Source organism: Narcine bancroftii, chromosome 12 (genome assembly GCF_036971445.1).
Source record: "Narcine bancroftii isolate sNarBan1 chromosome 12, sNarBan1.hap1, whole genome shotgun sequence".
Lineage (NCBI taxonomy): Eukaryota > Metazoa > Chordata > Chondrichthyes > Torpediniformes > Narcinidae > Narcine > Narcine bancroftii.
This window is the reverse complement of record NC_091480.1, coordinates 84267787-84292226: the sequence shown is the minus strand read 5'-3', so window position 1 is coordinate 84292226 and position 24440 is coordinate 84267787. Positions and strand designations below refer to the sequence as shown.

The following is a 24440-nucleotide window of genomic DNA, read 5'->3' as shown; positions in this document are numbered from 1 at the left end:
TTAAAAGGCATCTTTAAAAAACTTATTGGTTTAAAAGTCTTGTCTTCATATAATAATGAGCGGAAACACTATTTAAATTTTTGATTTCCTTTCCCAACCAACGTCAGGGCAAATTGATATATTTCTAACCAGCCACTCACTGATTTGATTGGTCTTGACAGTTTTTTTGATTTTTCAAGTGATGCCATAGGTTCAGTTAGACTGTTAGCTCCCAAAGGAGAGGCAGATTTTCTTTCTAACTTCAGAAATGCGGAAGGGATGACCAAAAAAAAAGACCGTATGCAAAAGTTGTCCGATAAGTCACAGCGAGGTCAAAAGAAAAATCCCATTTTATTTATTATAGGCATAAAATTGTGCTTAGTAGCTGAAAAAATGGCTTCTCAGCCAGCCTTACTATCTGACTTTATAGCTCCAACAGATTATGAAATACTGTTTTGTGATCTGCAAAACATAATTTCAAAGCAAGTTGAAAGAATCGATTTTAAAATAAAGTCTGATTAAAATTGCACTTTAGATCACGTTCTATAATAATGATATTTTAAGAAACGAACTGTTTGAGTGAATGAATAATCTTTGTTCTGGGGGGTGGGGGGGGGGGAGCTCCTTCGTCTTTGAAAACCCCCCCATCTCTGTTGAAGTTTGAGTCGAGTGGAACCGCCCTAGTCTATTTCCTCCCCTTACAAATTTCAACCACGAAGTATTGAACTGTTACACTTGAAAGACAGACGGTGGGGGCTATTCCTTCTGTCGGAAGTTTTATTTGAGCCACTGTTTGGCCGCTACCTGCTTGCGATCTTGAATAGGATCTAACTTCATTGATATCTTTCGAATCTGTACCCGTCTTGCCTTAATTTGAGAACAATCCCCGAGTGTTTTGATCCAAAATGGTGCACTGGTTTGTGGAACTCCAGGCAGGAATTTGTTTTCGAATATGTTGAACCAATCGATGGTACAGAACGGCAGAGGTCACGTTCGTGGCAAGGTTTAGACTTGCTGTGTGAGTGTTGGCAGCTCAAACGATGGAGGGCAGCGCTTGGCTGCCGCTGTGGCTTACGGTTTCAGTCTGGGATGAGGGCTTCTGGCTTCCTCAGAACATCAGCAGGGCACAGTTGGAAGATTCGCAGAACCCAATCTACCCCCGACTCAAGGATCTGTACTTTATTTTGCCCTGGACTTGGGCTATCTACGTGTTACGGCTTCTCTTTGAGAGGTAAAGGGAGAGGGAAATTCATCCACCAGCCAGCAGAGCTCATGCGATCTTGCGGACGTGGATTTTTCTTTTGCTGCCAAGCTAATGCATGTTTAGTAGATGGAAAAGTGGTAATGGAGGACTGTTGAAGAGTTATTTGGTAGTTTCGCTGAAAGTGACATCAAATCCCCATAACGAGACGGTGTCAGATCAGCCAGCCCCTCTCAACTTGGCGTGTCCGCGTCGAGACAATGATAGGCGGCGCCAGGCGATTGTAGTTCATGGCTGGAGACTCGGGGTCGGGGTATTGTGGTCGGTCGTTTGCAGAGGGAGAAGTGTCGATAGAGAGGAGAGCGGAGGAAAGGGGCAGTCGGGCAGGGAGAACGGAGGAGGAGGGAGCAGTGAGGGGACGAGAAGGGGGGTTGGTTGGGAAAGCTGGGTGTAGTCTAATGCAGTGTGCCTGGTCTTGGATTAATTTGCTATCACACTAACTGGACTGTGGTAGCTGATATGCAAGAGAATTGCATGATTTAAAAGAATTCACATGATTCTTCCGCTTCTGCAACATAAATTTTGGGTAATAGAATTTTAGTAGCATCTTGGATAACCCCAACAGTGACTGTTGTCTGCCCCGATAGTCCACCAGCTCTGAAGTTATGGGCAGGGAAGGCTAATTCAAATAAAGTTCTCATGCTTATGTGTTCATCAGGTGTTTCAAAAGACAGGTTTTCCAGTAATCATCTCATAGCCCTCCAGTTCACTCTAAAGTGAGATCAAAAAGAAATTCTATTCCAATGTTGAACAGACCCTGCCCAAAGCCTCAAAGGGAAATTCGCTGATCCACCTCGATAATGATGTCAGAAAGAACATGCTCCAGAACAATATAATTAACAAGGAAGGATAATTCCAAAGCAGTTCTCCTGACAAAATGTTTGGAACCGAGAACAAGGCTTCCTGGTAACACCCCTGCTGCAGCATTCGCATCAGTTTAGATTGTTATTGTCGAAAGCAGGGGCCTCAGCTTTGTTTGGAGGGTCCTTTGAGTCATTGACGTTGATTTATCTGTGGCTGTGCTGAGAGGTTTTAAGATCTGTGGAGTCAACCTCCTCCTAATCCGATTCCGCTATCTCTATCGAATTGGTTCTAAAGGTAGTGACGCCAAAGGCCCAGCCACAGAAAACTCAAAAGCGTCAAAGATCCTGCAAACAAAGCATTTCACACACAACCTGAGTTCCTACCAACAAGAGGCACGGACTCTCTATGGTTCCTGCTCTGCTATAATTATTTATTGTGAAGAAATGTTTTGCTTCTTTAATATAAAACATGAAGACTGGTTTGATGAGTATGACCAGAGATGCAGGAGCTAACTAATTGTAAACCCTGAATGTTCCAAGATTTGCAATATCATCATCTCTTGGTGAGGAGAAAAATTGATGTACTGAATGGCGAATGATCTGTGAACTAAAGAGCGAATAACTGTAGGTGGAAAGAGCACAAGAATCTACCACTAGCTTATAATCACTCGCTGACTTTACACCTCCATCAAGTATGGCTCCGCTAATAGCCAAGAATGGAGGAGAGTTTATGAAGGATAGGGAAGACTCTACAGGAAGGAACACATCAAAGAATTTCTGAACAGAAACTCTGTTTTTGACTCATTTACTCCATTCCACGGCACGCTATTTACCCCAGTCATCAAGCAGTTACTAAGCCCGTCCAATGGCTGAAAAGCCACAAGTACTACAGAGTCGAGGAAGTCCTGCTGAAGCTCTTAAAGATAACTGAATAACTTTGGGATGAGTTCATGACCCAGATGCGGAGAGCATGCAATGTGTTGGAGGAGTTTGCCAGTGCTGTTGGGAAATTTTAAACAAGCTTGGTGGGAAGATGGGAACCTCAAAGAGAATTCAAGAAGGAAATAAGCACATTTAACAAAATAGTAAGTCAAATAAGCAAAGAGCAAAACCAAAGTCAAGAAACAGAAGGAGTCAATGTAGAGAAAGGTATTAAAGAAACTTTACCTGAATGCCTGGAACATATACAAGGCAGATGAATGGTACAAACAAAAGTAAACCTGCATGGTCTCATGGCTGCAAAGGTTTCCAGTCAAATTTTAATTGATAATGCACCCATAAAGCACCTTGAGATTTAATGAAATGTAAATTTTCTACAAAATTGCATGTTGTCATTACTGACAGCTTTTTAAAAAGAGGAATATGAGCAGAATAGAAGGTGTTCACTGAAAAAATGGACTAGATGGTCTCTTCCACAATAAAATGCTCTGAGTTTTTGGCATGGATTAAGATATGAGGATATGAAGAGCCTCCAGTGTACAAGTTCTGATTCCTATTCAGGGATTGTTGGTTGTGAATTCAAACAGTGAATGATAACAACAATACACACAGCTCAGGTAAGAGTAGAGAAGCCTACGCAGCACCTAAGTTGGATATGAAATGCTCTAACTTGCTGCAGCTTTCCAGGTACATAAAACACCCTAACAACAATTTAACAAGAAAAGCTTCCAATAATGTAGAACTAGAATCAGTTAAACTAAGAGACAGAAAAAGGTGGAAAACATTTAAGTATGAGTTATTTACAGACCAACAAATATTATTAGGACATTAGAATTGGATATGACATAAGTAATATGTCCATGCGTCTGTCCATGGTCCTCATGCACTTATAAACTGAGGCCACCCACAAAGTGATCATAACTTGATTTGAAATGGGGAACTTGGGTCTTGAACTTAAAACAAGAACTGTAAGGCACGTGTTGATTGAGAGAATACATTGAGAGCATGACAGACAGCAGGCAGGCAATGGTTACCATTTAAAGGAACACTGCATAAATTCCAAAAAAACATATTCCTTTTAAGGCACAAAACCCCAACAGGAAAAGTGAATCATCTGTGGCTGACAAGAGAATGTAAAAATAGTATTTTTCTCCAAAGAAGAGGCTCATAAAGTTGCCAGAAAAAGCATTAGGCCAGAGGATCAGGTATATTTTAGAATTCAGCAAGAAAGGACCAAGAAATTGATTTAAGATGACAAGATAGTATGTGAGAGTAGGATGGCAAAAGAAAAAAGCCATAAAAACATTGTAAAAGCACATCAGAAGAAAAATACTAGGGAGGGCAAATGTGAGACACTTGGAGACCGAAACAGGAGAATGTAGGAAGGGCAAGAAACAAAATAGCTGAGGAGTTAAATAATTATTTTGCAACGGTTAATGGAAGAAGTTGCACAAAACTGGCTCGACATAATGCCATAGGTGCTCTGTGATTAGTGAGGGATTGCTTAAGGTTATATGTGGATGAAAGAAAAAGTTTGAAAACCACTGTTTTAATCGTACCTCATTGACTCGTTATGTGCACGGTTTCATAACTCCAAAGGAAATGGGCCAATTACAATTTTTCTCAAGCAAAATATTTCAGTAACAATTGGGTCGAGAGCAGTGATTGTCAACCTTCCCTTCCCACTCATATCCCACCTTAAGCAATCCCTTACGAATCACAGAGCACCAGTGGCATAGGGATTACTTAAGGTGGGACGTGAGTGGGAAGAAAAAGGTTGAGAACCACTGCTTTACTCTTATCTGAGTTCTCATATTGTTATCATTCATTACTTATATCACATTTTCACTTGAATTCACAACCAACAACAATCCCTGAATAGAAATCAGAAATTGAACATTGAAGGCTTTACATATCCTCAAATCTCAGTGCATTCAAAAAAAATCATAGAATTTTATAGTGGAGGAGACTATCTAGTCCAGTGATTTTCAAAATGTCCCCCATAAACTCACATTCCACTTTAAGTAATCCCTTTGCTATTGGTGCTCTGTGATTCATAAGGGATTGCTTAAGGTGGAATGTGAGTCAATTAGGTACAATTAAAACAGTGGTTTACATACTTTTTCTTTCACCCACATATAACCTTAAGCAATCCCTCACGAATCACAGAACACCAATGGCATAGGGTGGAAAGAAAAAGTTTGAAAACCACTGTTTTGATCATACCCAATTAAATTGGTTTCAAAACCAAAGGAAGTGGGAGAATGACAATTTGGAGAAGGAAGAGAGAAAGGGGTCAGGTGGAGGAAGATGATTCTTACAGGGTTGGGGGCAAAGGTTAATGAGTTGAGAGACAAAAAATTCAAGGTAAAGGAGGGGAAAAGGGGAAAAATTTGGCTGAATGGTGCACCAACAACAACCTTGCACTTAATATCACCAAAAATAAGGAGCTGGTCATTGACTTCTGGAAAGGAAAGCCAGAGGTATACAATCCAGTGATCATCAGGAGATCAGAGGTGGAGAGGGTGAGAAAATTTAGGTTCTTGGGATTCACTATCTCGGAGGATCTTTCCTGGACCCAACACATCAATGGCATTGTGAAGAAACCACGCCAGAGCCTCTACTTCCTCAGGAGTTTGTATAAGTTTGGTATGTCACCAGAAACCCAGGCAAATTTCAACAGAGGGGTGGTGGAAAGTGTGCTGACCAGATGCATCACGGTTTGGTATTGGGACACCAATACCCCTGAGTGTAAAGCCCTCCAAAAGGTAGTGGACACAGCCCAGGATATCACAAAAAACCCTACCCACTATTGAGAACATCTACCGGGAATGCTGCCGTCAGAGGTCAGAAGCAATCAGCAAACACCCACACCACCCAGCACATGCTCTGTTCTCGCTGCTGCCATCAGGAAAGAGGTAGAGGTGCCACAAGACTCATACCACCAGGTTCAGAAATAGTTGCTACCCCTCCACCAACAGATTACTCAATGACAAACTCAATCAGAGATTCATTTAAGGACTCTTATTTGTGCACTTTATTGATTTTCTTTTGTTCTCTCTGTATTACACAGTCAGTTTTTTTATATTTCTTTTATTTGTTTACATGCTCACGCTGTGTACATTTTATTTTTTGCACTACCAATTCGTAGTAATTCTGCCATGTCCGCAGGAATAAGGAATCTCGGTTGTATGTGATGTCATGTATGTACTCTGACAATAAATCTGAAATCTGAGGAATGGGGAAGAACAAAATTATCTGGGAAGAATAGAGAGGGAAGTTACTTGAAAACTGAAAATTCAGTGTTCGTACCATTGGACAGTGGACTAGCTAGGTGGAATACAAGGTTTGTCCTCTTGTTTATATCGGGCCTGACTCTGGCAGTAGAGCAGACCAAGGATGAGAAGAGGAGTTGAAATGGGAACAACCAGGTACTCAGGATGATCATTGCAGACAGATTACAGACACTCTGCGAAATGGTCCCCAAATTTGCACTTGGTCTCACCAGTGTAGAGCAGGCCACATCAAGAGCACCAAATGCAGTAAATGAAGTTGGAGGAGGTGCATGTGAATCTTTGCCTTACCTCTTCGGTCTGTTTAGGCCCCTGGATGGTGGTAAAAGAGTACCAGGGGCCATGGAAGAAGAAATCCCTACAAAAAGGGGTGAGAAGGGGCAGGTATGGCTGATGGGTTTAGTTGCAGCTGGCAGAAATAATGAAAGATGACGTGCTGAACATGAGGCTGGTGGGGTGAAAGGTGAGGACAGTTCCTCTTCTGATTGGAGGGAGAGAGGAAAAAGCAAAACTCCCAAGAAATGAAGGAAACGTGGGAGATGGTTCTATTGACTATAGTAGAGGGGAAAATCTGTTCCCTGAAGTTTTTAAAGTTTGAGACATACAGCATGGTAATAGGTCCTTCCAACCCTCAAGCCCGTGCCACCCAAAGACACCCAATTAACCTACAACCCCCTCTCTGTAAGTTTGAAGGGTGGAAGGAAATTGGAGCACCCGTAGGAAACCCACGCAGACACAGGAGAATGTACAAACTCCTAACAGACAGTGCCAGATTCGAATCTGGGTTGCTGGCATTGAGATAGCCTTGGGCTAACTACTACACTAACCATGGTGCCCAAAAATAGAGGACGTTTCAGATGACCTGGAATGGAAAGACTCACTGTGAGAGCAGATGCATCAGAAGCACAAAAATTAGGAGGAAGGAATAGAATCCTTCCAGGAGACAAGGTGGGAGAAGTTGTATTTTTGATTCCATTTGGTCTCTCATTAATGTCACCTCTGAACAGATTCCAGCAATGGTATTCGCTGAATACTTATACTCTGTGGTCTAAGTTTAAGCTTCCTGTAGCTAACCATTTCAACTCCCAAGCCATTCCTACACAGATTTGTCTATCTTCAGCCTCAGGATGAGGCCAAACATACACTTGAGGACCAATATATAATATTCCTCCCAGCAAGCCTGAAACCAAATGGTATGAACATAGATTTTTCTAATTTCAGGCTACCCCACCACAATGGGTTCCACTGGTTCCATCTCTTCTTTTTCTATACAGTACTTTTATCTCCGTTTACTCTCCCCTAGTGGTCACTCCCTCTACCTCTCTGTTTCTCTGTCTCTGTCTCTCTCTCTCTCATCTTCTGTCCTATATCCTATCACTTCTTGTCCCCTTCCCAATCTTCTTTTCCCCTTTAAAAACGTAACATAGCCTTTTAACCTTAGTCTCGATAAAGGAGTGTGCAGGGTCGGTGTCAGAACAAGTCTAACCGCGGGTTGTGGGGGGGGGGAGATGTCAAACTGAATTTCGAAAACTTACTCAGTGGGGGGTAAGGGGTGCCATAAATCTTCTCTATGCGCCGCCATCACACTGCCCTCTCCCTCCAACGTAACAGACCAACACGCATGGAGACGAAAACATGTGACACTAGTGCTACGGGTGGGTGGGGCACCATAACTCATTTGGTGGGAGGGACAGCCTGCAAGTGCCCCCCCCCACCCCATAACACCAAGCCATCCTGAGCTGAAAAGTTGACTGAGTAGAACTGCCTGACCTGCTGAGTTCCTCCAGCAGCTTGTTTTCTCGGGTTTAGGGAACTTAGGGAGGTTTTGAATTATTTGAGAAGAGGGTTTCAGAGGTAAAGATCTGTGAAATTTAAGGCGTGGTTGCAAACAGTGGAGTGGTTATCAGTTCTGACAGTCATTGCATTTCCTAACATGTCTGTCAGAGTCAGTAATCTTAACCAAATTCTCTCAATGTAGTAACACCACATCAAGTGAAAATACTTTCCCCCATGGCCTCCTAACTTATATATGTAATTTCAAATATTTTTCTTCACGCTTCCTGTTAATCTCTGATCAGATTAACAAATGTATACATGTATACATTTTCAAATATCACATTGTATTTTTGACTCCTTTCTTAAGAAAAAGGCTTGCGTTTATATGTACCTCAACAACGTTTTAACATGGTAGTGTGTTTTACATTTATTTAAGTTAATGAAGTCACGATAACTACTGTGTACAAGAAGGGAGCCACCACAAGCTTGCACAAAAGAAAACCTGTTGTTACAAAGTCCATTAAAGAATATTTATGAGGCCACAGCCACTGGAATAGGCCCCTTTTTAAATGTTCATATATTTTAAATTTAGTTTCACTGTTCCTCTCATTTCCATTTTCTTTTGCTTTCCGGGTCTGTATCTTTTGTCACACCTGATCTTGTGTAGGTGAGGGGGTGGATTGGAAAACAATTGCTCTGCATCCCACGTTTCATACCTTAGATTATTAGAGAATTGAAACCTGAATCAGTGTTAGAATGTTCTTTTATAAATAGTTCTAAAAAACCTTCAATAGCAGACAAAACTATTTTGTCCAATTGCCTTTTCCTGCTCTGGAAAGATGTTTCTAATCAAAAATCAGAATTTGTTTTTAAAATTGTGTCACCTATAAGTTATTTGCCTGTTATTGTGTTATTTCTTTCTATGAGTTGGTCACAGCCTTTAAGTACTGTATATTGTGCCCTCAATAACATGTGTAATTAAACTATTCTGAACATAATGGAAACAAAATAATGTGTTACTGTTCTAGAGGAAAGCTAGTTATATAAATATCAATTACCAAGCAATTTAAATTGCGCAAATCAGTTTTGATGTAAATAAGTTGATGGGGATTTCATAGATGCAGTAGTATCTGATGCACTCACTAATCGACTGACAATTAGATTGGAATTGCACCCCATGGGATAATTTTTATTGTAGTAATATTGTATGGTGGTAGAAATTAGTTTTCATCTTTATTCATTGATCTTCAAATGTTCAATTCTTAACGTTTTAGGTTTATTGCAACACCATTTGCTAAACTCCTTGGAGTAGACTGTAGGCCTATCGAGAAGGCTCAGCAAAACATTGTTCTGGAAAAAGTGTTCAGAGACATAACCAGGGTAAGATTATATGACAAAGACAAATTAAAAATCTTGTAGTAAAAATATTTGTACCAAAAATTTGCAAATAGAAAATTAACTCTTATTTATATATTCAGCATTTTTTAATATTCCAAGTATTGTAAGGCATTGTAGAGAGGTGAATTATTTTTAAATTATTAAATACCAAGCCAAAGAAAATGATAGTTAATGGGGGAACAAAATATATGAATAAAGTAGTGGATTTTCACAAGGGCCATTATAAGACTAGTGGGAAAGGGGCTTGCAACAGGATTCTCAAATGAAAGGTCTACATAGCTCGAGGAATTGCCAACAGCACCAAAATGACGCTAGTCCTAAGAATGAGGAGCTTTGGCAGAGAATTGTCATTAAGATTAGAAAAACAAATAGAAATGTGTAAGGACAAGGCTACAAAGGGATTTTAGCTTAAGGTCTTGGGAAGCCATTGTTGGTCAGCAAGGACAGGAATGTTTGAGGAGCAGAATTTATTGACAGTTTTTTTTAAGGACGGAAGACCAGGTTAGAAAGCTTAAAATAGACGATGTCATTTAAGCATCTGAGCGTTTCAGCAATCAATTTGTTTAGGCAGAGTGAAGATGGAAACACAGTAGAATTTCTGACGAAACTGGCCAGAATATATTGTATGAAGAACTAGCAAGGGAAAATAAGCCCCTCAACCACCAAATTATTGAATTTTTTTTTGCAATGATTCCACACTTCAAATTGATATTGTGTTAAAGTTCTACAACTATATCTGCTGAATATTGTAATGTGGAGAAATTATCCGGTACATACTGATTATATCTGGACATTTAATCATCCTTTTTAGGAACCTGGTAAAAATCATCTGACTCATTTGGCAAAACAGCTCGATTGGGATACAAAGAAAGTTATACAATGGTTCAAGCTGCGCCGATATCAGGACAAGCCAAGTCTCTTGACAAAGTTCTGCGAGAGCATGTAATTGATCTTCATCTTATCTTTTTAAAAAAAGTATTGCATTGACAACTTAAAAAGTATTTTATTTTCTCCTCTGAATTGTTTTATTTTTCCAATTAGTCCTTCACCCAAAGCAAGAAGGTCTGAGAATGGCTTTGAAGGTCTCTCAATGTCTCCCCACGAGCCGTACTCTGGAAATGTTCAAGTTCCTAAGAGTTTTCTCTCTATATACTTTGTCCATTTCTTTATGATTTAAAATGGCTGTATTAGGGTTAGTGTTGTGATTAGTGCAATGTTATTACAGGACCAGCGATCAAGGTTTGAATTTGGTGCTGTCTGTAAGGAGTTTCCAGTTCTACCCATGTCTGCATGGGTTTCCTCTAGATGCTCCAGTTTTCTCCTACTGTTCAAAAACATATCAGGGTTGTAGGTTAATTGGGTGTAAGTGGGTGGCATGGCTTGTGAGCTGAGGGCTTCTTTAAATTTTTTAAATTAAATTTAAAATTTTTAATTAAAAATTTAATGGCAAAAGAGACTGCTTTAGAATAAAGCCATAATGCTGTGGGTCATTCAGCATCTGTAAAGGCAAGAAATGTAAGCTGATGTTTCAGGTTGAGGCTGAATCAGGATCTTGGAATAACTGTTGTGAATTGTAGATTGGAAAATTATAAATGCTGTCTTGGCAATTAGTGAAGTTGGGGAAACTTTATATTCCCTTGCCAGCCTTGCTAATTGGTAGAATGGCGTATGCAACTTTTAAAGCTATAATTTCCAATTTAAATAAAGAAAATCACCAAAACAAAATATTCCCCCACAGTAGTTTGAATGAGAGGATTGAGGATAGCCCCACACCTCTACAATACAAGACTCTAGAGTTTGTAATTCTCACTCACAAGGATACCATGTGCAATCCCAGTTCTTTCTTGAAATTGTGACATGATTTTTCTTCTCCATGCCAGCCTGAGAAACCAGTGGGGCCTGAATTTAACATCTCACCCAATTGAAAGATTTTTATGGATGTAAAAGGATACCTTAAAAATCTTGGATTTAATTTGAGTCGGATCATTTTATTTTAAAAGGGGCTCCAGCAGCTGCTATAATTTTCATTACGCCCTAGAGCACACATGTCAAACTCTGGCCCGCGGGCCAATATAATTATATTTGGCCCGCAAGATCATTTCAAAAATGTATTAGAGGTGGCCCGCCCTGCAGCGAGAGCCGATGCTGTTTTTTGGTAATGTCACCCCCACCATCCTCCCCCTTCATTGCACATCCTTCCCCATTGTAACACGAGAAATTGTAACACGAGAAGTCTGTCGATGTCATCAGCCGGCAAGCCAGTTGGAAGGCTCCCCGCACATCCAGTCACTTCTCCCACCTGTCGAGCGGTGCTGCGGATGGGCGAGCGCCTGTGATTTCCTGTCGGTGCGACGGACGTGGCAGGCTGCGCACGGCCCCCGGGCAGCGCGAGCCCTGTGCGACTGGCACCGGATGGCCCTTCCACAGAGCGAGCGCACTTCTCCCGGTAGCCACGGCCTTCAGCGCTTGCACCCACGCGGACCCCAGGGACGGCTGGTTCGGCCCTGCATGTGAAGAGAGAGATGGTGGCTGTCCGCAAAGGCTGATCGGCAACGCGCTGGGCCTGAGTGGGTGGGTAAGCAGGGGTGGGCAGAGGGTGTAGGTGAGGAGTAATGGGCAGGGGAAGTTATGGTGGTGCGAGGGGCAGTTAGAGGGAGGGATGAGTAGAAGGAGGGGTGGATAGGGAAGAGGTAAAAGGGGAGGGGCAGGGCGAGTAGGGGAGGGGTGGTTAGAGGGTGAGAGACGGGTAGAGGGAGGAACAGGTTGAAGGGAGAGGCAGTAGAGGGGCGTGTATAGGATGGGGTGGGTAGAGGCAGAGCGAGTGGAGTGAGGGGTGAGTAGAGGTTGGGTAAAGGACTGGTCAGGTAGAGGGATGGTGGGTCGAGGGTGAATAGAGGCCTAGAGCCTGAGGAGTGAGCAGGAAATGCTGAGTCCTGATGCAGGCCAAAATGGATTACATCTCCACAGGGACCAAATATGTTTCCCTCAGGTCAAGCAAAGGGTGAACTTGAGCTACCTACTCCTGACCTGTAACATTATCCTCCTAAAGTTATATCCTAAAGTTTAACATTACATATGTTGAAAGAAGAGAAAACATGCAGATGTTGTTGAAAATTTTCAATAAATATTTAGTTCGGCCCTCGACTTAGTCCAAGTTTTTAATTTTGGCCCTCCGTGAATTTGAGTTTGACACCCCTGGCCTAGAGTTTGTGGAGCTATTTTCATAATTGGTTTACTTACAGACAAAGAACTTCACTTTGTCTCTGCGCATTCCACCATCTATATCTGGGCAACAGGGAAAGCAAGGGATGGCTTTAGAATACTGCAAAATGCTTGGTATCCAGAATTCAAGCAACCGGCAACCCAACCAACCAGTTTAAAAAAAAATGGAGGAAATAAATACATTTAAAATAAATACAAATTTAATTAAGTTTAAAATTGTAAATTCGAGTGTTTTCGGAAGCAACACACGACCCCTTGGTGAAGATAAGAGTAAACCTGCAGCCAGCAGTGCACCTGGTCATGCCCCTGGTCATCTGGTCATGCCCCACCCATAGCAGTTGTTTGAACAAAGTTTCAATAAAGTCGTGTTTGAATAAAATGACGGTGCCCAGGGTGAAGAATCAGCCGATATCACTCGCCACTGGGGAGATTCTCCACAAGTGACCCCCTATAGCTGCCTAGTGAGAGTCTTTATCTTTATTAGTATTACGTATATTAGTAAGACTTTAACGTGAACTTGGGGGAGGGAGTGAGTTATGACAGTAGCACAGTTAGCTTAGTGGTTAGCGCAACACTGTTGCAGTGCCAACAACCTGGATTTGAATTTAAATTTTGCAATCGTATGAATTACCCGATTAAAGTGAATGTTACATAATTAAGGACCTCCATGCTGCTTTTTGACATTTTGCACTGTCTTTTGTCTTTTAAACTGTGCATTCTTAACGCAGATGTATTAGTTACGCATGGTAAAAGTGTGTCTCAGTCAACCGGAAAATTTGCATATCTGGCATCTATGATCCCTGTAGGTGCTGGATACCAGGGATTTTACTGTACCTATAGCCTGGTGGGTTGGGGGGGCAGAGCAAACTGCACTGTTGGCATCAGAGGATTGGAGTTTGGGATTCTAGTTTAGAGAATGAATCTTGGAGTGGGGTTGGCTAATTGGGTCCATTACCATCTGATAGATTTGAAGCTAGGTTATAAAGGTAGACAGTTTGAAACTAGGTTATAGATATAGCCCTTGAGGTTGCCAACTTTTTCTCAATTGTCCTACTGTCTTTAGAACAGGGCAGCAAGCAACATTCAGGAAAATCATAGCAGCGCTTAAAATAATGTTTTTAAAATGGTTATAGCTGCTTTATATATTTATAAATTGTGATATCATATATAGGGAAATCTGAAGCTTTTGTGTTTCTCTTAGCGAATTGTTTGATCAATTAAAAAAAATTTAGAAACACAGTTATGGAATGAACAATTTGGCTAGGAAATACACCTAAATTTATAACTAAGATGTTCTCCAGAATGAAAGTGCAAAACCAGGTTTACAGAGATCAAGAGAGAGATGGGAGTCAGATCTAGGTATTGCAATAATCGATTATAAATGCAAGATATAGTTAGTTCAATATAATTTCCTACACCAATTATATCTTACACAACAGATGTTACATAGATCAAAATCTGAAATATCGAAGATGTATTTTAGGTGCAAGACAGAAATAGGAATGTTTTTATATGCTATGTGGTTGTGAGTGAAGATGAGACCTTTATGTCAGGATATAACTGAAATATTAACAAGGATAACAGGGGTGGCCTTCACGAGCGACCTGGAGCTTAATGTTTGGGTCACTTTATTGAAATTAACCATAAAGTAACTAAATTCCAAATTTCATTTGTTAAAATAGCCTTAATAGTGGCTAAGAAATGTATTGCAATTACTTGGAAATCCGACTCTACATATAGCACGATGGACTGCTGAGACAAATAGTTGCATACCTATGGAAAAAAATTGCATATAACTTAAAGAACTAATATGACATATTTATTAAGATATGGCAACCATATTTGGATCAGATAGGGGCCCAATTATAACTATATTTACAATAATCAAAAGGATAATAATAGATGGTGCTATAGAATAAATGCAAGTGAATTCCCCGTATAAAAATTTGATGGTTCTGATGGTGTGTGGATTTATATTACGGCAGGGATGGGGGAAGGGGTTGTTTTGTTTTGTTTGTAAGAAAAAGTTTTTTACTATGTATATTTATGGAATAAAATTTAGACACAGTAACTGCACAATAACAAGCCCTATCGGCACATGAGCCCATGCCACCCAATTGACCTAGAAACCCCCCCCCCCCATCCCGTATGTTTTGAATGGTAGGAGGATATTGGAGATCCCGGGGGAAACCCACACAGACATGCGCCGTCTGCTACGCTAACTGTGCCACCCTCAAGAATAACAAAATTGGGCAATGAAAATGTTAATTGATCATTAATGGAAAGATGGGGAGATTGGAGGCAGGAGATATGATAGCACTTTCAGGAATGTGTTCAACCAAACATAAGGCCTTACTGAGATTGAAAAATGATAATGAAATTCATTTTTGGAACCCTTGGTTTTTTTCATCATGGCAGTTGGTGGCCTGCAGTTCCCCAAAAGAGCATGATAAATAATGAGCAGCAGATTAATTTGGAAATAAATATATAAAGAGGCATCAGAAGAAAGTAGCTTATCGCCACTTACAAATGGTTTATAGTTTATTAAACCTTTGGTTTTCTGCTTATAGGTGGAAGTTCAGTTTCTATTTATGGGCCTTCTCATTCAGCTTTTACTACCTGTCAAAGGTAAAGAAACATTACTTTGGTTGCCATTATATAGATTGGAACATGAGTAGATAATTGATAGGATTTTTTTGGAAAAGAGACATTTCAGGGTTATGTACATTTTGTATTATGAAGTAATTAAAGAATTGTCATCTTCATTTTTATCTACTCTTGATGTTTCCTTGAAAATGTTAATTCTCTGCCAAACTCTGGTTCTACAGACGTTTGTTGTAATGCAATACCTTACTCAATTGTCCATTATTGAGGGCAGAGTCTCAGTGGTTATTGTTTTACGACCAGGGATACCACCACCAAATTGGATCATATTGCACTCACGATGGTTGCTGGAAGTCACTGGCACCCTTTCTGCATCTCCCATTCCTCTCCCTTCTTCGTGCCATAGCACTGAAGCTCGACCGCAGCCTTAACTCTCTTCTATTTACCATCTGGATTTATGCTGACTTAATACAGAATAGAGAATCAAATTTTGGAAGTTTATGGATTACGTGGTTCACTGGATAAATTGCCTTTGAATTTTTGATTTGGAAAGTTCAACTATCTGCTCAGTGCAATTCTACAAATTTACAGATTGGTTAATTTATAATCACTCTCCAGTCTTGAACTCCAGTAAAAACACTGGACGTGGCACACAGGAAAGAAGTGGCCCAGTGAAAGTCTTCAGGATACTTTTTTGTTGCAGTGCTTTAAGTTCTGAAGCTGCTCTTCTCGTAGGCATCAATAGAATTTTAAGAAATCCACATTGTTTAAGACACTTTACGAAGTGCTGCCCAATTTCTTTCCTCAGTTTAATCCTTCGTCTTATGTTTCATTTTAAAATCAATACTGTCTTGGTTATTTATGCTGTCTTATTCCTTTTTTTAACACAACTTTATTTATTTGTTCAACAAGATTATTACATACAGTAAAAACAATATAATATATAATATATAAAAAAGAAAAGAAAGAAAAAAAAAGAAGAACCCCCCCCCCTCCTCCCCCTCTCAGCCAGCTCTCTTTAGGAGAGCCAAAAAAAACCTAAAATATAAACTAAAATCTAATCAAAGTAAATTTAAATGTAAATATTCTGAATATAAAGACCACTTATTAAGAAAAAAAGAATAATTATCATGTAAAACATAAGTGATTTTTTCCATTACCAAACAAGTTTTCATCTCATTTTGCCATCTATTAATATCAATCACATTAGCATTTTTCCATGTTCTTGCTATACATTTTTTTGCGACAGATAAAGCTAAATATATAAAAGCAATCTGAAATTTATCTAATCCCAAATCTTTCAAAGGCTTCAACTTACCCAACAAAAATATTGTCGGGTCTAAAAGTATTTTAATCTTATACAAATGTTCCAAAAACAATTGAATTGCTTTCCAAAAAGATTGTATATGTACACATAACCAAACAGCATGAAAAAAAGTTCCAACCGAATTACCACATCTAAAACAAGAGTCTGATTCACGAAAACCATATTTTTAAAAACTTTTCAGGTGTTAAATACAATTGATGTAAAAAATTGTAATTAACCATTGCATAACGAACCTTTATCAATCTTGTAACACGATCATGACAGATATCTAACCAGTCATCCTCGGAAAAAATAAAATTAATATCCTTTTCCCATTTAATCCCATCCCTTTTTTTCCATACTTTCCTGTAATATTTGGTACATCAATGAAATATATCCCTTCTTTGGTACAATCACAAGAAAAGATTCAAATTTAGTCAATTTAGGTAAAATCATATCTCTACCAAATATTTGTTTTACTAGAGATCGAAGTTGATAATAAACGAATAAAGAATTCTCATTAATACCAAAACCTTCCCTCATTTGATTAAAAGATAAAAATCTACCTTCTTTAAAACAATCCCCCAAATTATTTATACCTTTAGATTTCCAATGTAATAAACATTGATTATGCATTGAAAAAGGAATAAGTTGATTATTATATAACGGTGTTAAAGTCAATAATTTACCCTTAGAACCTATTGTTCTATTTTCCCTCATCCATAACTTCATTAAATGCTTTAGTATGGGCACATTATATTGTAATAAATTTAAATTCCACTGAAACAAAAATTGATGTATTTCAAATTCAAAAATATTCGCCATTTCAATTTTAGCCCAACTAGGGGGCCGTTCCAAATCCATTAAAGAACTAATAAATTTAAATTGAGCTGCCTCATAATAATTTTGAAAATGAGGTAAACATAATCCTCCTAATGCATACTTCCAAGTTAATTTATTCAAAGCTACTCTCGGAAATTTACCCTTCCATAAAAATTCCCTAACCATTTTATTTAAATCTCGGAAAAGATTCTTATTAAGTAAACACGGAATTGACTGAAACAAATATTGTATACGTGGAAAGATATTCATTTTAATTGTATTTATTCTTCCAATTAAATTTATAGGAAGATCCTTCCACCTAATCAAATTAGCTTTGATCTTTTTCATTAACGGTATATAATTTAATTTATATAAAGATTGATAATCAGCATGCACATTTATACCCAAATATTTAATTGATCCGTCCACTTCAAATTAATAATATTCTTATAAACTGAATAATTTCCTTCACCTTTCAGTAAAATTTCACTTTTTTCCCAATTAACTTTATATCCAGATAAAGATCCATATTGTGTTAAACACTCCTTCAAGTGTATAAGTGACTGAGCTGGTTTTATTAAATACACTAATACATTGTCAGCAAATAGATTAATTTTATACTCCTCATCTAAAACTCTCATACCTTGTATCTGTATTTTGTCATATCAACCGTGCTAAAGGTTCAATTACTAACGCAAACAAAGCTGGAGACAAAGGACAACCTTGTCGAGTTGAACGAGTTAATTTAAAGGGTTCCGAGATCTGACCATTTGTCAATATCCTGGCTATTGGTTTATTATATAAAGCTTTAATCCAAGCAATAAAAGAAGGACCAAACTTAAATTTCTCTAAAACTTTAAATAAAAAATTCCACTCAACTCTATCAAAGGCCTTTTCTGCATCGAGAGATATCACCATCGGATGGTCAGGGCACTGTCGATATTTATTAATCAAACTAATCACTCGAAGAATATTATCTGAGGCATATCTATTCTTTATGAAACCTGTTTGATCAACATGTATCAACTTAGGTAAAAATTTAGCCAATCGATTCGCTAATACTTTAGCTATTATTTTATAGTCTACATTTAACAAGGAAATTGGTCTATGTGAAGACACCTTCAACTGATCTCTATCCTTCTTAGGAATTACAGTAATTAAGGCACTAGAACATGATTCAGGTAAATCATAATGTTCCTTAATCTGTCGTATCACATCTCCAAACACTGTAGATAAATCATCATAAAATACCTTATAAAATTCAGCCGAAAACCCGTCATCACCAGGTGATTTTCCATTCGGCATTTCCATCATAGCCAATTTAATTTCTAAATCAGTAAAAGGAGCCTTCAGCTCCAATATGTCTTCTTCTTTCAATACCAGTAATTTCAACATCGATAAAAAGGAATCAATCGATCCGCTCTCCTGTTTTTCCTCAGAAGTATATAATTTCTTATAAAATGAATGAAACTCATCATGAGGTTTGTAAGTAACAGTCGAATTTCATCTGACTGCATTAATAACCCTTGATACCTGTTCTTTCTTTAACTGCCATGCAAGTACCTTATGTGCTCAGTCTTATTCCTCATCTTGATTTCACAAATGCATTAAGAAAAAGATTACTTTAAATAATTTTATTTTGCCATGTAAAATCTGATGACTTTTTATTTGTATTTATCATATTCATTTCTAGAGTCCTTGGCTGTGGAATAGCAGAGAATGCTGGTACAACTATCCCTTTCATGTGAGAATTGTCTTGGTTTTCTATTCATGTAAAATAAAACCCTTCTGTATCCTGAAATACTGATAAACATTAGCTATTAAAGGTTTTATAATTGTGAAGGAAATGGTGAATGTGGCAAGGGCATCATTTCTCTGGCACCTGGAAAAGATGATTCAAAGCTGCAAATTCATACGTCACTCGTAAAATACGAAAGTCTGCAGACAATGTGGTTTAAGTCAAAACATAATGCTGGATAAACTCAGCAGGTCAAACAGTGTACTTTATAGAGCAAAGATAGAGATACAAAAGCTACATTTCAGACTTGAGCCCTTCATCAAAGTAGGACATACATAGTAAACAGTAGGGCACTGAGGAGTGTGGAGGAACAAAGGAATGTGGAAATACAGGTACATAATTACCTGAAAGTGATTTCACAGGTAGACAGGGTTGTGAAGAAAGCTTTTGGCATCTTGGCCCTCATAAATCAAAGTATTGAGTACAGGAGTTGGGATGTATAAGACATTGGTGAGGCCAAATTTAGAGTATTGTGTGCAGTTCTGGTCGCCATGCTAAAAGAAGAATATCAGTAAGATTGAAAGAGTGCAGAAAAGATTTACTAGGATGTTGCTGGGTCCTTGGAAGTTGAGTTACAGGGAAAGATTAAACATGTTAGGACTTTATTCCTTGGAATGTAGAAGAATGAGGGGAGATTTAATAGAGGTTTACAAATTTGTGAGAGGTACAGACAGAGTAAATGTGAGTGGGATCTTTCTACAGATTAGGAGGGATAAATGCAAGAGGACATGGCTTTAAGATGAAAGGTTGAGGGGAACATTAGGGGGAACTTCTTCACAGAGAGTGGTGGGAGGGTGGAATGGGCTGCCATCTGACATGGTAAATACGGGATAACTCTCAAGTTTTAAGAATAAATTGGATATATACATGGATGGGAGAAGTCTGGAGGGTTATGGAATGGGTGCAGGTCAGCGAGACTAGCAGAATAATGTTTCAGCACAGACTAGAAGGACCCAATGGCCTGTTTTGTGTTTTATGGTTTATATGTCACTCAGCCAGTTAGTGAGGCTTAAAATGGCGGAGAGTTGTTGCCCCATTGAACTAATTTTGTGAAAGAAACAATTTGAACCTTTATCACGCTTAATATCTACTTTTGCTTCGTGCAATTAAATCCAGTTTCAGTCCAATGTGCAAACTCTAGTTTATTACTGTACCTAGTCATAGTGGTCCCATGCCCATAAAAGTCCAATAAACAACTGCTCAACCTCAGCAACTTATGCCTTTACAGTACATTGTAGAAATTACTTGTCCAAATTGATCATTTGGTGTCCCTTTTGATGGTTTAGTCTCTTTATACTTAAGCTCCCATATCCACCTATGACCTCTAGTGTGCTCCTCCACTACCATTTTATTCAGATGCTTGCCTACATTTTGCTCATACCTTGATGAGGGCCTCAGGCCTGAAACATTTGTTATGTATCATTATCTTTGCTGCATAAAGAATGCTGAGATTTGCTCAGTTTCTCCAGCAATTTTATGCAAACTACAATCATAGCCTCTGCTTACTTTCTTGTTTAGCTTGGTTCTACATTGAGATTTTTATGTCAGAGAATTCTCCCCTTGCATCCACTTTCTTGTCTAAACAATTTACACTCACGAGAGCATGCTAATTATGATGTCCACCTCTCTTGTCTCTAGCAAGTTTGATCAGCTCCAACCTTTCAACAATTTTTTGTCTTCAAGTTAAGCCCCATATTTTGTCACTAAGTATGAAGTGCTTTGGATTTTAATAAAACTCCACCAAACCGTAAACAAATCTATAAATTACTTTTTAATAAGTTGTGTATATGCAGGATAAATTTTGTCTATATTCCAAAATTATTTAAATACTAAGGAAAAGTGACAAGAATCGTGTGCAAAATTTTAGCCAAGGATAGGTCCAAGTGATAAATATTGGAAATCTATCATAAATACATGTTCTCACTGGATACAGTATAGATAAATACTCCATGCATGTAGCTTTGCCCTCTTTGATCAAATGCAGCAGGAAATGGGTAACCTGGTGCTTTTCTAAAAATGGGTGTGTGTCCAATTGGGCTGATATAGTAAAAGAATCCTCATTTTACCAACCCTTATGGTTCCAGATGAAGCAACCTTGGACCATTTCAAGCTAGATAATGGTGAGTGCAAGACACCACAAAACCTCTCTTAATTGGGACTAAGTGTTTGCAATACAGGACAGTTTTTTAAACATCTGTGTATTGGTAAAGTACATTTGCCTCAGTTTAAACAAAAAACCATACCGTCCTATCATTCTAGTCAACGTATCTCCATATTTCATGTGCAACATAAAATAATTATAAAGTGTGGTCAATATTGTTATGTAATCAAACAAATAGTCAATTTTGACACATTAAGATCCCACAAAGAGCAATTAAAGTAAACCATGTTTTCTGTTGAAGAGGGAATACTGGCCCATACATCCTACATTTTCATAATGCAGGTTTCATGGCAATATTACTTGCAAAGGTAGAGAAGTCATGGTGGACACTTCTTTAGAATTGCATTGAACTGCCAATTTAATTGTAATTTTTGAGCTTGAATTCTCCAATTGTAGATCCTATTTCCACAACTTTTTGTTTGAAAGGCAAGAATGTCAGCAGAAAACTGCAAGATACTGAGAAACCTCCATATAGAGATCGTTAACTTCTGTGCATTCCACGCGGTTTTCATTAAATGTTGATATTGTGTTCATAAATAAAAGGTGTTGTATTTTATAAATTGGAAAATTGGTAGAAAAAAGATTGTGTGATTTTGAATTGTATGCATTTAACAAAATAGAAACTGAATAGAATGTCAACTGGTTATTTATGTGTTGATTACTTAACATTCGGGTGATTAATCTTTTACAAACCAGTAGTCAGAAAACATTGTTAACTCTGTCCTATGCAACAGCTTCATATTCTACCTGACTTACAAAATTCTGTTCTATTGAAATCAATGGAGCAGAATTTCAGAATGCAGTCCCACAGCTTTCTATAGCATTAAGTGCAATAGATCTATGTGAATTTCTGGGCAATAATTATACCTGGCATTTTTCATGACTTTTAAGTGTCTTTTTTAAGAAAATAACACTCCTTATGAAAATGTAGGTTGCTTGAATTGTAAGTTCAATTCTGTTGTCTTTTTCTATCTAAGGAACTTTCATTTGAAGTCTACATACATTTTATGATGGAATTTGCTTTCTACGGGTCTCTGATATTTTCACAGTTTTTTGATGTTAAAAGAAAGGTAAGACCCACAATCTCTGGTGTCTTTGATGTTATAATGATGGTGTTTGTGTTCAAATGACTCATTTCTAATCCCTGGCCTGGGTTTTTTCTGCAGTTTCCAGTAGAGTTGCTCAATAAGATTCATAGTCCAGGCTGTGTAAAGCACCTTCTTGTTGACAGACTTTGTGGCAGGCTTGGTATCAAGATCCCGAAATCAATCATTTGACAGTTGATATCCAGTTGGGGTTACCATAATTTAACAGGGAAAATACACGGTAGACCTGAATCTGTGCTTCTGGGATACAATACCATATTTATTCACCTTACAATTATTCCTCAACTTGAACAAAAGAATGAATGTGTGAAATAGAAGTCACCAATAAATTATAAAGCATAGTTCTTGCTGAAAGATCAAATTACAAACATGTGCATTGTGTAGCATTGCAAACACACCTCATGAACAATATTTAGAGTGGAACTGACACAAGAACACACGTAATAGGAGTCAATCACCCAACCCTTAAACATGTCCCACCTTTCAATATGATCATTGCACATAATCTCAATTTCATAATTTTCAAAAATGTATCCACTTTCTCCTTAAAACTCTTGCTGCACTAGCCTCCTAGATTGTTCAACACACGCAGCTATCTGCAGGTATAGAGAACCTATTTATGGATCTTGATTTTCTTACAAATTTGTGAATACTCTCCACCATCTCAATACAGATGGAACAGGACTGCTTACTTCTGTAAGTTCAACCCTGCCCTCAAATGAGTTTGTTTGCTCAAGGGCAGTAATTTCTATTCTAGTGGTGTTCTGCACGTTGCATGAATTTCCAGACCTAATTTCTCCCAATTATGAATTAGAGAACCACAGCTGACGTACCTATTTTGCCTCAACAATTAGATTAATGAAGGGAAAAGATCAGGAAGACTCTTGCTGTCAAAGATTATTGAATATTTCACATAGGAAACAGATTGTTTATCATTATCTGCCGAATGTAGTAGATTTTTCCATGAAAGACACTTTAAATTCAATTTTTATTTTCTGCCAACTACTCTGTTCTACAACTCCCCATCTTCACCCGAACACACTTCCAGTCTTTGTCTGATCTTGGATAGATGCTCTTCATAAATTAGTTAGGACAAGATGCAACAAGTCTCATTCCCATCCTCCATAGTCCAATAACCCAGAAAATATGCCAATGGATTTAAAAAAAAATATACCTAAGAGTGTGCATGGAGTAGACATTCGGAGGAAAATAAATCTTGCAAGGCATCTGTAGTTTATGCATTAACTGAATGGCAGGGTCCCAGGGCATTAAAATTCAATGGCTCTATTCACTCAACAAGAATAAATATCAGAACTTTTTTGTTATCTGTCAAACCACCTCCTACCATCTCATTGCCTGCAGGAGGTATTGTAGTTGACAGAAAAGAAAGTGGTTAGATGTGGAAATATTAGTTTTATTTTCAAAAAATAATCACAAAATAGGAGAATATTATAAACCTTTTAAACAAATTCTGTTCTATAATCGATGTATATTCTTCCATATCCTCTATCAGGCTGTGTGGCATGCTACCCTTAGCATTTATTCCTGTTATGCACTTCATTGGGCAATTAAGAGCCAACCTCGTGAGTGTTGATCTGGGTCACAAATAGTGCAGAAAGTTTAAGGGAGGGAGGCTTTCTTCCCTGAATGGAATCGTGAACAAGATGGGGTTTTGCATCATTCAGTGGCCACAAGATCACTACTGACGAAACTGCTTTTTGGGCCGGTTTTATTTAATTAACTGAATTTAAATTCTACTGTTACCATGACTCGGGATCATTAGTCCAAACCCTTGAGTTCATAATCCAACAATTTATCCACCAAGTTACTGCACCTTTGTATACCATGGTATACAGTGGGCCAGTGAGTGTAGTTAAATGAACATTATCAGCAAAGTGAATAGATTTTGCTTTGAGCGACTATATTTTCATAGAAGTTTCAAGGAATTACCCAGTTGAAACTACATTGAATG

General features: G+C 38.3%; 1 protein-coding gene across 2 annotated transcripts in view; it reads left to right on the top strand.

Annotated features, from left to right (window-relative positions):
• The first annotated feature begins 721 nt into the window (after window positions 1-721).
• LOC138747776 (ceramide synthase 6-like) overlaps window positions 722-24440 on the top strand; it is a 33345-nt gene continuing 9626 nt past the window's right edge. Inside the window, exons 1-6 of one of the 2 annotated variants that reach the window (XM_069907352.1) lie at window positions 722-1210; window positions 9326-9431; window positions 10261-10391; window positions 15242-15299; window positions 19097-19147; window positions 22340-22432. In XM_069907352.1, the coding sequence (XP_069763453.1) occupies window positions 1020-1210; window positions 9326-9431; window positions 10261-10391; window positions 15242-15299; window positions 19097-19147; window positions 22340-22432 (630 nt within the window). In that variant the 5' untranslated portion in view covers window positions 722-1019. The remainder of the gene's footprint in view (window positions 1211-9325; window positions 9432-10260; window positions 10392-15241; window positions 15300-19096; window positions 19148-22339; window positions 22433-24440) is intronic. The other variant, XM_069907351.1, reaches the window with a different exon arrangement.